A 14547-nucleotide genomic window follows, 5' to 3' on the forward strand; every position below is an offset into this window, starting at 1 on the left:
ATTGCAAGCTTTCTTCACCCTTCTTTGAAAGTACTTTACCACATCGGCTGCCTGGGTGGCTCAGTTGGATAGGCATCTGACTTCAGCTCAGGTCATGATCTCATGGTTCATGAGTTTAAGAACCAAATCACGTTCTCTGCTGTCAGATTATCTATGTCCCTCTCTCTCTGCCTCTCCCCTATGCTTTCTCTCAAAAATAAAATCATTTAAAAAAAAAGATTACCTTAATACTTTCAGCACATGTTAGTTTGCAAAGGACCTTCACAAGCATTTGTAATACATCATCATGATAATTTTGGGAGGCAGGAGGACTGAGCAATGCCTATTTATAACTGCCCAAGCTAGGGCTTAGCGAGGTTAAATAATTTGACTAGTGTCACAGTGGATGTATTGGAACGAGAACCAGGCCAGCCACCCAGTTCTGTGCTCCTGCTTAGGGCACTATTAATGTTCCCTCTGGCAGGTTACCAGTCAATGTAGCAGGAGCAGCAGCGGTCCCAGATGCCATCAGATCTTCCCCCACCAGAGCATTTGTGACCTTTCGAACTCCCCCATGAAGCTATTCTAAGCTCTGACAGGTCATTCCTGTTTCCTTGGCTTACGCTGACTTTTTAGGATGAGTAAGAAAGGAGACGCTGTATTTTTAATGTTTGCTATTTATAGTAAGGTATTTAAATTACTTTTAAAGAAATAAAGGGAGATGCATGCTAACTTCTGGCAACTTAAATACTCTATTCCTTGAAAATCTAATGTATAGAAAGGAACCCATATATTTGGGTTTATCTGTAATGCATTGCAGGATAATACAACTCCACAGCAGATATTATGTGCATGGCCTTATATTATTTAATTCTCACGACTAACCTATGAGGTCAGGACTATTATTTACTCATTGCTTTTTTCCAGAATTATATGATAGATACTGTGTTGCCAGCTCAATGCTGAGACATGTTACAAAGCATGTCCCCTGCACTCATGGAATGAATATATAAGAGACAGCCAATAAACAACTACACAAATGAAAAGCTGCAATTGTGGTGAGTGCTGTGAAGATGAGGTATAAGATGTTCTGACAGGGTAAAATAGAGGAATATGACCTAGTCAGAATGGCAGAGAAGACCTCTTTGAGATCATAAGCATGAGAGGAGTTAACAAGATGAGGAGGGGGTGGGAGTGGAGTGGAGTGTTGCGTGCAGAGGGAAGTGCATGTGCAAAGGCTTTCTAGTGGGATGGAGCCTGGTGCATAAGGACTGAAAAAGGTGGACAGTGTGGCCAGAACACAGGTAGTGAAAAATACATAAAGTGATGCTGCTGAGGTAGCTAGACACCACAAAAAGGGGCTCCTCAGATATCTTAAGAATATGTCTTTATCCTAAAGACAAAGGGAGGCTACTAAAGTATAAGATTAGCTCTTGTTGGCTGTTATGTAAATAGTGGCTTGAGAAAAGAATAAATTTGGGAAGCCCCAGTTAGGAGCCTCCTTCAATAGGCCAGGGAGAAATGGTGGTTCCATAGACTTGAGGAGTGGCAGTGGAGAAGGACAGGATAGACAAGATTTGAGAAATCATTACTAAATCAATAGGACTTACTGACAGATTAGATTGGTGGGTGGGTGGCAAGAGGAAAGGGTAGGCAGTAGAAGGATATGTCAAAAATGACTCCCTAGTTTTTGGCTTAACTGGATACCATTCATAGCTGCAGAGAAAAATGAAACAGGGCAGGTTTGGGGGGGGGCAGGGGAAAATCATGAGTTTGGTCTTAGACATGTTGAGTTTAAAATGCCTTGGAGACACGTTAAGAGAAAAAAATATGCAGCTGTCCAGAGTTCAGAGCTTAGAGGCATGATCTAGATTGGAGATAGAAATCTGTTAAGACAGCTGTATATGTGTTATAATTAAGATAGTGGGTATAGAGAAAATAATTAGTAGGGAGTGTAGAGTGAGGAGAAGGAAGCCTAGAATGGAACCTTGAGGAATTTCAATACTTAATGACTGACTGGGAGGAAAATGAGCCTCTAAGAGGTTAAATAACTTGCTCAAGAACATGAAGCAAGTTAGGCAGAAGGAAAAAAAAATCGGATCCAAGTCTGACTGACCTATAGGGCCCAAACTTGCAACCATTATGTTATTCTGCCTACTTAACCTAGATGTGAATTAAAAGCATCACTTTGGGGGGGGGGGGTTGAAAGAGGTTAACAGCTGTAATAAATTACCTATATTAACCAAGAATTGCTAAAGAGTCCCTCTAAAATACACAAGGAAGTTCAAGTGTTGTTTTGAAGTTTGCAAAGCACATTATCTTCAAATGTCTCCTCACAGGGAGGTGGTAAGGAAGCACTGCAATGTGCAAGTTGAATGCAATCTCAGAATTTTCCTATCATTGAGAAACGGATTAGCAGAAGAATGAAGATATTGCATTTTGCGGAACAATTTTAGTTGGTGGGTTTGGGAAACATTTTTTGATAGTAAAGACAAACATGGACATCACTGAATACAATGCAACCTTTGTATTCATTTTAAATTTATTTTTTTATATTTAAAATTAAAAAAAATATTCATTTATTTTTGAGAGAGAGAGAGAGAGTGAGTGAGCACATGCAGTAGGCTCAAACTCACGAACCGTGAGATCATGATCTGAGCCCAAGTCAGCGGCTTAACTGACTGAGCCACCCAGGTGCCCCAATATTCATTTTAAAGACAAGATGTAAGTCCCCAAAATTTCATGACTCATATTGGCAATCCCCACCCTAATTCCTTAGAAGTATTCATCTACTTTCTACGGGTATTAGGGATAGTCTGGAGGGAAAACTGAGACATATTGTGATAATTTATCTGCAAGAGCACCTTCCAATTCTACATGAGGACTCAAAAAGAGTATCATAAAGTGTACAAAGGGAATATTTTTCGATTTTTAATCATTTGCAAAGTGCAATTAAGAGAGGTCACATGTTCTTTTTAAAAAATTTTTTTTATGTTTATTTACATTTGAGAGAGAGAGAGAGAGAGAGAGAGAGAGAGAGAGAGACAGTGCACGAGAAGGGGAGGGGCAGAAAGAGAGGAGACAGAATCTGAAGCAGGCCCCAGGCTCTGGGCTGTGAGCACAGATGTGGGGCTCCAACTCATGAGCCATGAGATCATGACCTGAACCAAAGTCAGCTGCGCAATCGACTGAGCCACCCAGGCGCCCCTTAGAGAGGTCACATGTTCTTGAAGATAAAATGAATATGAAGTGAATACTGCCAATTTACAAACATTTCCAGTGTACTTTTCAATGACTTTATTCACTTTCCAACACTTACTGATAGTGAGAAATGTAAGAACATAGAAACACTGCTTGTAGGGAGATCAGTATTTCATAAAATAGTTCCATTCCCCATCTGTACTAAATACACATGAATTCTCCCCAAAAAACTTTTTAAAAACACACACTCATGACTTACCTTTCCAAATGATCCCTGTCCCAATACTTTTAAAAGTTCAAATTGGGAAGGATCTGCCTTTTCATGTCCTTCCTTTACATGATGTGTGATTGCAATTTCTTTGATACTGCCTTCTTCCTGTTGATGCAAATATAAAGAAAGAAAAGAGAGTCAGAGATACTTTCTCCAGCTAAAAGTTAAGAAATATAAATTTAACATATCATATTAGAAATCGTCAAATTATTATTTTTTTAAGGAAGCTTTATGCCCAACATGGAGCTTGAACTCATGACCCTGAGATCAAGAATCACATGCTCTACCCACAACGTAATTTCAACTTAAATGTAAGAGAGAATAATAGCAGCCCACTGCATAGACCAATTTAACTTCTACTTGACATTAGCACTGAGTATTTCCAACTCTTCATTCTTCCTACTGGAGACAATTAGAACAAATAGTTTCATGGGGTGAGTGCAGAGGGTGTAAAGAAGTCTGAAAACAGATTGGAGTAATCTGCTGTGCTTTGACATGTGCTTGTATTTGGTAGAACCAATGTTACACACACACACACACACACACACACACACACACACACACACACTTTTTGGGAGATGAGTTGAAAAATATTCCAAGGCAAACATAGAGATTTCTATCCTCAGCAGGGCCATTTGAATCAGTATGCTGAAGTTTATTCTGTTGGAAATATGTTAAGATACGTTCTGTTTCTAGGACTACTTGAGATCTGACAGTGGAGAAAGGAATAGCTCTAAAACACAAAACCCAAAAAGATTTACCATTTGGACAGAGGATTAGACACAGGAAAAAAAAAAAGTACTATTTAGCATAATGAACAGTGGAAGGTCTTGGGATTAAGAAGATTTTTAATTTTTTTAATGTTTATTTATTTTTGAGAGAGACAGAGACAGAATGCAAGTGGGTTAGGGGCAGAGAGAGAGGGAGACACAGAATCTGAAGTGGGCTCCAGGCTCTGAGCTGTCAGCACAGAGCCTGACAAGGGGCCCGAACTCACGAGCTGTGAGATCATGACTTGAGCCGAAGTCAGATGCTCAACCGAGCCACCCAGGTGCCCCGGGGTTAAGAAGATTTTTAAAGACAGTGGATGCTTCAGTGTATCTGAGCGAAAGTATCAGAAAGGAGAGAAAGGTTGAAAATACATCCAAGTATACACAGAATTTCAGTTACTTATTCACTCTGGAATTAGCAGATTAAGTATACCTTATTTAATCAAGACATGTACTATATGTTACAGCCAAAAACTACAGTAAGACAAAACTCAGACTGTCAAAGACTGTTTTTACTTCTTTTTTTTGGCCTATGATGTTATTTTTCTGAGTGCCTAAGTATTATTAGTAGAATCTAAATGTGCTGTACACAAATAATTCATTATTTTTATTATTCTTGTTTTACATAAATGTTTGAACTCAATTAACACTGAGACAGAATGTTGGCTATATATGGAATTCAAAGATTTCTGAAAAAGAATATTAGGTATCCTAATGTGGCAGGTTTTGAAAATGAATAGTAAAAGGAAGAAAAGCTCCTATAACAGGTCAAAAAATACATCCAGGCCCAGCATTTTACTCTGTAAGACACAAGTTTGTAGGCTGTGCTACAGTGAGGCAGCTTAATCATGTTGGACTCTCTCAGAACTTTGGCAACAATAAAACAATCTCCTAATATGGTTTAGTCCTTTATTTTGTAATTTCACATGCACTACCCCCTGTACTTCTCACAAACATCTTGTTCAGTAAGTATTAGGGTAGGATCAAGCATTACCTGACTCTGAGACTCTGCCCCATTCCTGGGCACCCCTTCTCTGCAAATGACACTGGTGTACAAGGGCTCAAGAACGATAGCTATTTGTAGCTATATTAGCAAAGGCAGGAAGCAAATTACTAAATTCTTTTAAGAAAACTTTCAAAGAACAGTGCATACGTGGAATTAAGTAAGATTTGGATTAAAATCCAGCAAATATTTATTAAGCACTTACCATGTACCAACTCTGGGTTAGGTACTTTTTCACATTTTTATGTTATGCTTCATGACAAATCTCTAACTACATATCAATGTTAGAGTTGATAATAACAGGGTGGAGTATACCTCAGAGCAAGCAAAAACATCTCCGAATTCTCTACAGACTCCCCCATTCCCCACTAGAAATTTGACAGACCTTTTAAAGGTCAAATGGTTTGAATATAGTCTGAAGTTTAAAGAGATTAAGTAAAGAACATAAGCCAGTAACTGGTAGACTTATGGCTCAATTCCAGGTTCTGACTTCTAGTGACTTCTAAAACAAGGCTTTCAGCATTATTCCACACTGAGAATGTCATAGGCTTCTGGTGGTTCCCCATCCAAGATCAATGGCAGGAACATACAGACTTATTCCCTTGATCTTTGTAACTGGTCTGTATCTCTTGGGTCAGTTAGCTAAAGTGATTAGAGAAATGTCTCAGAACCTTTGGTAGCATATCCTTACCAACAAAAAATAATTTTTTTTAATTAAATTAGCATATACCCAATATTTGTACACCTATTGGCTTATAAATTATATATACTTTTGTATTGCTAAATTATATACCTTATGCATGAAATGAAACTATAAACAAGTTCTCCTTTTCTGTAACCCAAAGTGCTGTCACATCACATTTTAAAGACTAGTGGATTACAGACTTAAGAGGCCAAGTTCATGGGTTGGATTCCAGTAATGTGCCAGTTAGCCTCCTATGGAAAAAATCATCCGTTCAAGAGCCCAATGGGAATCTAACAGCCATTTTTGCCCTTAAATCACGAGGCTGTGAAGAACTATACTCTACAAGGTTCTATATGTCTTACCGGTTTTCTTTCTTGGGTAAGTGGGATTTAATTTTAGGTTGCAATATTGTTTCATCTTTTATTTCATAACAAATTCTATAGTTGTGTGTCACAATGATGCAACACAGGGAAGGCATCACTTAGTTAAAATGTTTTGCATTTTGTAGCAGGCATATAGAATCAAGCCTTACTTTCATAGTGAGAGCTACAATCAGGTCATGGATATCAAAATAAACAGCAGTAACTATTTTCTTTTATTTAAGAAAGATTTCATCTTTGATGACTACCCTTCCTTTCCTCTCTTGTCAAACAAGTTACCAAAAACCATGGAATCTCCCTTTGATCCTTTCATTCAACATACACTAAAATATCTACCATGTATCAAACATGGTAATGGAAATATCCTTTCTTTCCTTTTTCTTTCCTTTTTTTTCTTTCTTTCTTCCCTCTCCCTCCCTCTCTTTCTTTCTTTCTTTCGTTCGTTTGTTCGTTCGTTCTTCCATTTCCAACAGCACCACTCAGGTACAATCCTTCATTACCTTTCCTGTGGAAAACTGAAACTAGCTTGGTTACTCAGAATGCTCCTTTGTGCCACTGCCAGTCCAATTTATCCTCCTGACAAATTCGTTTTCTAAAAGGAGACAGCTTCAGTCATATGACCAGATGGCTCAAACACTCTTCTGAGTTTTCCCAAATTAAATGCACTGCTTCACCTTGGAATTTGAGGCCCTCTACAATACGGCTGCAACTTAGTTTTCTGGTATTTTCTCCCAACATTGCCTTACATGTAACCTTTCATCAACCTGGGTTATTTCCTGTTCCTTAAACGTGTTTTTAAAATTAAAGTAATATGTGCACACAAATGACAAATCAAATAGTGACAGAATACCTTATGATGAAAAGCAAGTCTCCTTTCACCCTCATACCTAGGCCTTTAAACAAAAGTTAGTTCTTTCTGCACTTACTTTCATAATTCCTTGGTTGATTAACTTTAAGACAATGCCTGCTGATTTAAAAAAAATTTAATGTTTACTTATTTTTGAGACAGAGAGAGACAGAGCGCGAGTGGGAGAGGGACAGAGAAAGAGGGAAACACAATCTGAAACAGGCTCCAGGCTCCAAGCTGTCAATACAGAGCCTGACACGGGGCTCAAACCACGAACCTGAGCCAAAGTCAGACACTTAACCGACTGAGCCACCCAGGTGCCCCAAGACAATGCCTGCTGATTTAAAAATTAGATGATTCACTTATATCCTTTTATCATCTTTCTCTCCACTGTTTGATAATTATATTACTTCTACATAAACTTTTCTTTTTTTAATGTTTATTTATTTATTTTGAGAGAGAGTGCCTGAGCAGGGGAGGGGCAGAGAGAGAGGGAGAGAAAGAATCCCATGCAGTCTCCAAGCTGTCAGTGCAGACCCGACACAGGGGCTCCATCTCACAAACCCTGAGATCATGACCTGAGCCAAAATCAAGAGTTGGACTGAGCCACCCAGGTGCCCCAAACTTATGTTTTCTCTTAGTTTTGGATAGAATCCTAACTCCTCACTTTGTAAAAGGAGGCTAATTAGTGCCTGTACATTTTTTTCTCTCAAGCTTCCCCAATCTGCTGCTGATCGTATTTTTACATTTTTATTAATGTTAAGAAAATTAACATTCTCTGCTATAACCACAGCCAAGTCCTTCACGTTGTCTCCACAGCCTGATTTTAAAAGCAGAAGGCTTATAAGCCAGCATCCACATATATTTTCATGACAATATATTGTTTAAATGTAGGCTAGAAAGTACATTTAAATTTCCTTTTATATGGGCCTGTAACAGTGACTTCCAAAACAATCTGAGGGGACTTAAAAAACCACCATTTCATCAAATGCTTAAATTCATGATACATTTTACTTTGAGTTCTATTGGGACCATGAATTTTTTGCATGTTTTTTTTTTTCCCTGTTTGTAACAGCAGCAGCCCCCACCCCCACCCCATCATTCTGGGGGGAGGGAAAGGTTAATCTGACCATTAGTCTTAATTTCTCCTTAACCCTTTACCATACTTCCCATTCTTCTGAGAGCACTCTCTTACTCTCCCATCAGGAATGGTTGTTCTCTAGGCCTTGCTGCGCAGCTATTACCTCCGGATATCTCTTCAGTGCTTTTCTGGTCGAATCCACTATTCTCAGTTTCCCATGTCTTTCTCTTTCTTAGATTACTCCCTTGTAACTTCCTAAGAAAGGTGATGTAGAAAAAAAACTTTCTGAAGCTTGCACATCTGAAGATATCTTTATTTTGTCTTCACATTTGTATAATTTGGCTTTGTACCAAATTCTAGAATAAAAACAATCTGGCCTCAGAACATTGACACCAATGATCCAATGCCCTCTAACAGCCAGGACTGCTACTGAAATGGGTGATGTTAGCCGGATACACATTTTTGGGAAGGTGAACTGATTTTCTTTCCAGAAGCTTTTTTTTTTAATTTCTTTTTTACATTTATTTATTTTTGAAAGACAGAGACAGACAGAGCACAAGCAGGGGAGGGGCAGAGAGAGAAGGAGACACAGAATCCAAAGCAGGTTCCAGGCTCTTAGCTGTCAGCACAGAGCCCGATGTGGGGCTCGAACTCACGAACAGCAAGATCATGACCTGAGCCAAAGTCAGACGCTTAACTGAGTGAGCCACCCAGGCGCCCCTCTTTCCAGAAGCTTTAAGAATTTTCGCTGTCCTTGTACTTCTGAAATTCCTCATTAGTGAGATAAATATGGGTCTTCTTTCCTTCTGAATGTTAGATGGTTAGTGAGACTTTATAATCTAAAGACCTGAATTCTTTGCCTCTGGGGGAAATCTAACATTTCTTTGATAATTTCCTTCCATCCATTTTTCAGGGTTTGTCTTTTTTCAACTCCTCTATTTAGTTGGGTATTGTATGTCTGGGATTGAATCCTGTATGCCACTTATCTTTTCTCTCCTATTTTCTGAGACACTTCCTTGATTTTATTTTCCCACCCTCATACTGAATTTCTTATTCTGGCAAATCTTATTTTATTTTGTTTTTAAAGAGAGAGGGAGCATGAGTGGGGGACAGGGAGAGAGACAGAGACAGAGAGAGAGAGAGAGAGAGAGAGAGAGAGAGAGAGAGAGAGAATCTTAAGTAGGGTCTGCACTCAGTGCAGAGCACCACATGGGGCTTGATCCCACAACCCTGGGTTCATGACGAGCCCAAACCAAGAGTCTGAGGCTCAACCAACTGAGCCACTCGGATGCCCCCAGCAAGTCTTGTTTTAAAATAAATTTGCAAGTGCTCCTTTTCTCAATGTTTCTTAAAAAAAAAATAGCAACTTTGGGCGACTACGTGGCTCAGTCCGTTAAGCATCCGACTTCAGCTCAGGTCATGATCTCGCGGTTTGTGAGTTGGAGCCCTGCGCGCATTCTGTGCTGCCAGCTCAGAGCCTGGAGCCTGCTTCCGATTCTGTTTCCCTCTCTCTCTGCCCCTCCCCCACTCGCTCTCTCTCTCAAAAATAAATAAAAAGTTAAAAAATTTTAAAAAAATAGCAACTTCCTCCACTCCCTACCCTCTTCCTCCAAAATGGATGCAATCATTCCAAACCTCTTTGAGGATATAAACTAGAATTTCAAAAGTCTTTTCTAAATTGGTGCTAGGGAAGTACAAAAAAGTGTTCTTGGGTGTGGAGACAAAAGATCAAGGCCTATGGCCCAAGTTCTGAAAATCTGTCACTGTTTTATCTTCAACACATGTTTTTGTTCCATGTTTAAATTTTTACTAGTTACATTAGCAAGCTATTTTCTATCTACTTTTATGTATATGTAGTCATAGTAGTATAAGAGGTAAAACATCCTTGGTTGGTATCTCAATGTCTAGCCTGTGCTTAATGTCACCCGTGTTACCAAGTTATGGGACCATGAGTATTTTAGAAATGAATTTGAGGTTCACCTAGGACGTAATATTAATAATGTTTGGGCAATCTTGGACAACAGGTAAAAAAGCAAACATGTGCTCTTCTAGCTCATACCTAGAATCCAATGAGATGGATGCAGAGAGGAATATCAAATTTGTGAAGTCAGGACTGACATTTGCATGTGAAAAACATATCTTGTCAATAAATCACCTGTTACTGAAATAAATCTGTCACATGAAAACATAGAACTACAGTTTGACAGTTTATAAAATTGTGTTTTTGCCTGTAAGTACACAGAAAGCAACTATAATTTTATGAAATAAGAATGTTGCCAATGAAGTAGAGCACATATTTAACTTATATCCATTATTACTCTGTGAGGTTCACATATTTATACATTTTCTAGTACAAGTGTATTTTCTGCCCATTCATCATCACAAAAAAACTTACTTTGTGTATTTTCAAAAGTTATAGTAAATTCTGTATTTTTATTTTTACAAAGTCTATGTTTATTTTGTAAGTAAAGTTCTAGTTGTAGGCAAAACTGTGAGGCTGGCAGCTGTTCTATACCACAATCCTGTATCATTTGTTTATACTATCACTTTCGGATATTTGCCACCCCCAACCTAGGTGTTCAATACCTTCAAGCTATGTATGGGAACTCGTTTGTCCATTTAAATATTTCTTTCCTGAGTACCTAATACATGCCAAGCACTCTTCTAGGTCTCCGAGATATACAATAAATGAAACAGACCAAAATCTCTGGTGTTTTGGGGAGAAACCAAACAATAATAATAGGTATATTCATGTTAGAACATGATAAATATCATAGACAAAAGATATTAAGTTGGGTAAGAGGGATCAGAAGTGCAGAGATGAAAAGGACAGCTTCCAATTTTAAATAAAATCATCCGTGTAGGTTTTATTGAAAAGGTGCTATGTTAGTAAAGACCAAAAGGATGTGATGGAGTCAACCATTTGGGGAAAGAGCATTTCAGGCAACAGACAAGCCAGTGCAGAGGTCAGTGTGGGAGCACGCATGGGAACCAGTGTTTGCATAAGAGAATGCAAAAGAGAAGAAGAAAATAGGTCGAAGAGGGAACTAAAATTCAGGAGGCTCTGTTGCTTCTGCTTCTTTCTGATTGGTTCAAATGGAAATGTTTCTGATCTATGACAGACTCTCTTAGAAGGCAACTCAGATCATGAGCCAGGTAGTGTGCTAGGTGTTACAGATACTAAGATGAAGAATAGTGGGGCGCCTGGGTGGCTCAGTCGGTTAGGCATCTGACTTTGGCTCAGGTCACCTCGCAGTTCGTGAGTTTGAGCCCCGTGTCAGGCTCTGTGCTGACAGCTCAGAGCCTGGAGCCTGCTTCTGATTCTGTGTCTTCCTCTCTCTCTCTGCCCCTCCCCCACTCATGCTCTGTCTCCCTCTGTCTCAGAAATAAACATTAAAAAAATTTAAAAAAGTTTTAATATCATCACTGATGACCGAAACTATGATACATCAAGAAATTAACAAATTCACTGTTCTATTTATACTGTGATTAATACCCACATACAATAGTGAAATAAACAGAAACAGTTTCTCAGGTGTGACAGACTTTGGTTAACAAAAATTCACTCTTTGTGTAGCAAAGAAAGACAGTAATTTGATCAAGAAAATGTGCCTATAGGGGTGCCTGGGTGGCTCAGTCAGTTGAGCGGCTGACTTCGGCTCAGGTCATAATCTCACAGTTCGTGGGTTCCAGCCCTGGGTCAGGCTCTGTGCTGACAGCTCAGAGCCTGGAGTCTGCTTCCGATTCTGTGTCTCCCTCTCTCTCCGCCCCTCCCCCACTCTCACTTTGTCTCACTCTCTCAAAAATAAATAAAATGTAATAAAAAAAATTTAACAAGAATAGTATCTTCCCTCTAGGAATTGACCTAGGGATTCCAAGATTTATTATTGGATAAATACTTGTTGAGATATGACCCCTGATAGAAAAAGCAAGGCCAGTTAAGCTAAAAAATATATAATTTTAGGAATTCTGCAAAGAATGTCATTTTAGACATCACAGAAAAATGGCAGAAGAAAATTTATGGACAGGTAGATCTTATGGTGTTTCTCCAATCACACAGAAAGCCACCCTGTTTGTTTCCCAGGACTACCAAGAGGTCCATAGGTTCCTTACTAAATGACCCTTAAAGTTCACCCTTTAATGGGGAAAAAAATTAACTTAGCGTTTCCTTTTTAAGTTGAGAGGGAAAAGATACAAGTTTGTTCTTAAAATGTAAAAGGATTAAAGAAAAGGAACAGAAAGTGATGTTATTTGAGTTATAGAAAACCTAATATTGAAACATACTGCCATAAGTAAACAAACTGGGTGATATTAATTGATTTTAAAGAATGATTCAACATTTGGCATTATGCCCTGACTTGTATACATAATTTCCTTTTTCCTGCCCTCCCGTGAGTCAGGAAGTGTGTTCTTAAGGCATTTGTATTTTCTAAATTGTTTTGAATGTCAGAAAATATGGTTGAAACTTGAAGTAAACTATTTAAATGTTTCTTGGTAAAAACTAATGAATAAATCTTTTCTAACCATGAATAGTAACCAGTTTTTGGCCTAACATAAAGAAGACCTTACAAATGAAAAATGTATACTTCATTTGCCTCTTAAATGTAACTCAAAATCAAAGTATTAATCTCTATATAGATACAAGGTTCTATAATGTACTGTATTTTTTAATTTAAAAAATGTATGTTAATTTTTAGATGATCAAGATACATAAAAACTATTTGGCTGTGACATAATTAGGCTGTTTATTGAAGCCATGGTGAAAGCCATATTTTAATATATTCCAGATTACAATTTGACCAAATCCAATTCACCTTTTTTCTAATGGATTATAAATATGCTCAGCATTTTTCAGTTAACCACAGTTTCTAAGAGAGTATTCCAAGCCAGCTTCTTACATTTGTTTGAGAAAACAGCATTGCTGTTTTCCAGACTAACTCTCCTAATCACTGCCGCAGAGAGCACAATTTTCTCCTAATCGGGAATCCCAATCAACAAATTTAATTCTCTTTAAAGAGCAGCAGGATAGCACAATTCTCATGGCAAAATATCAAGTTAATTTGGCAGAATTTTAGATGACATAAAATGCAAATTATCATTTGTTAAGCACATTTCAACAAAGTAATGCTTTGAAAACTCTGCCTACTCTAAGTCAGATAAAATTACTCAAAGTCACTTAAATATAGTTGATAAAAAACTTCAAAATTTTAAAAGAACCAATTTCAACAAAAGTCTGAATTTAAGGTCTTGATTCTTTAAAATAAGACATTCTCCTACCCATTAAAATATTGCTTACATTATAGTAATCTCCTATTAGTAAGTTCACAATTTTTTTCATGTCTAGTTTAATACTGAAAGTTACCATCACCATAAAAAATTATACCATATAAAATTACCATCACTAGCAAAGTAAATATTACTCTACCAGTAAAAGCTAATGCAAAAATAAGTTTACAAAATATACAGAGTTGAAATGTATAATACACATGACTGGCTTACTTTTGGCAAACAGCCTACAAAAACTGGTTTTGAATTTTGAAGAGCTTCTTAAAAGAACATATAAAATGAAATTATTGTTTAATTAGTATAACTATACTTAGCTCCAACTAAAACATTTTAGTCTTTAAAGAAGTTGAACAAAGCTTACCTGTATAGAGCGAACACGAAAAGACAAAAATTTAAACATGGCTACGAAACCATGATGGTGATACAAGAATTTCTGACCGTAAAACTTAGGTTAGAAAGGGAAGGCCAAGCCCCTGCAAAGTTTTCTCCTACCAGCTGTTCCGGCAATTAGAAAATTTCCTGTCAGGCGGGTCCTGAAATGCTAGAAAAAGAGGCCTGACAATTTTCCTGTGGTAAAAGAAAGGAGAAACGTAATGGCGAGGGCACTAATGTAGCTGATAGGTAGGGAGGCCAGAACAGGAAACCAAAACAGATTTGCTGATAGCAAAATCCTGTTGAAATGTTCTTAACTCCTGGTTCCCAGCAATCTAGACAATTTTCACAATCAGTGAGATGAACATTATTTCATTTCAAAATCCTGAGAAATTCTAGTATTTCTTAACTACATGACTCTTCAAAAGCAAATGAAACTAGTCAGCACTATTAAAGTCATAAAAGTCATTGATGCACATGTGAAATTTTATCCTTTGTAATGTTTACACACACACTCCAAAGGGTAGTCTCAAGACTATTTTAAGGTTATATATAGACAAGTCATGGGTGTTCTCTGTCAGTGAGGAATTGTTTCATAACTATGGGAAGAAAATGACCACTTGTTGATTGCAAGCAACTTTTTGATTGTGATATAAGGACAAATTTTTTCAG

General features: G+C 37.8%; 1 protein-coding gene across 6 annotated transcripts in view; it reads right to left on the bottom strand.

The window, feature by feature from the left end:
• RPS6KA3 (ribosomal protein S6 kinase A3) overlaps positions 1-14547 on the bottom strand; it is a 120563-nt gene that overhangs the window by 56466 nt on the left and 49550 nt on the right. For 4 of the 6 annotated variants that reach the window (XM_030306335.1, XM_030306331.1, XM_030306332.1 and 1 more), the window contains one exon: positions 3440-3556. In XM_030306335.1, coding sequence (XP_030162195.1) covers positions 3440-3556 — 117 coding nt within the window. Of the gene's footprint in view, positions 1-3439; positions 3557-8380; positions 8419-13864; positions 13959-14547 lie in introns of those variants that run through there. The other 2 variants (XM_030306333.1, XM_030306336.1) reach the window with 2 other exon arrangements.

Source organism: Lynx canadensis, chromosome X (assembly GCF_007474595.2).
Source record: "Lynx canadensis isolate LIC74 chromosome X, mLynCan4.pri.v2, whole genome shotgun sequence".
NCBI classification, from domain to species: Eukaryota; Metazoa; Chordata; class Mammalia; order Carnivora; family Felidae; genus Lynx; species Lynx canadensis.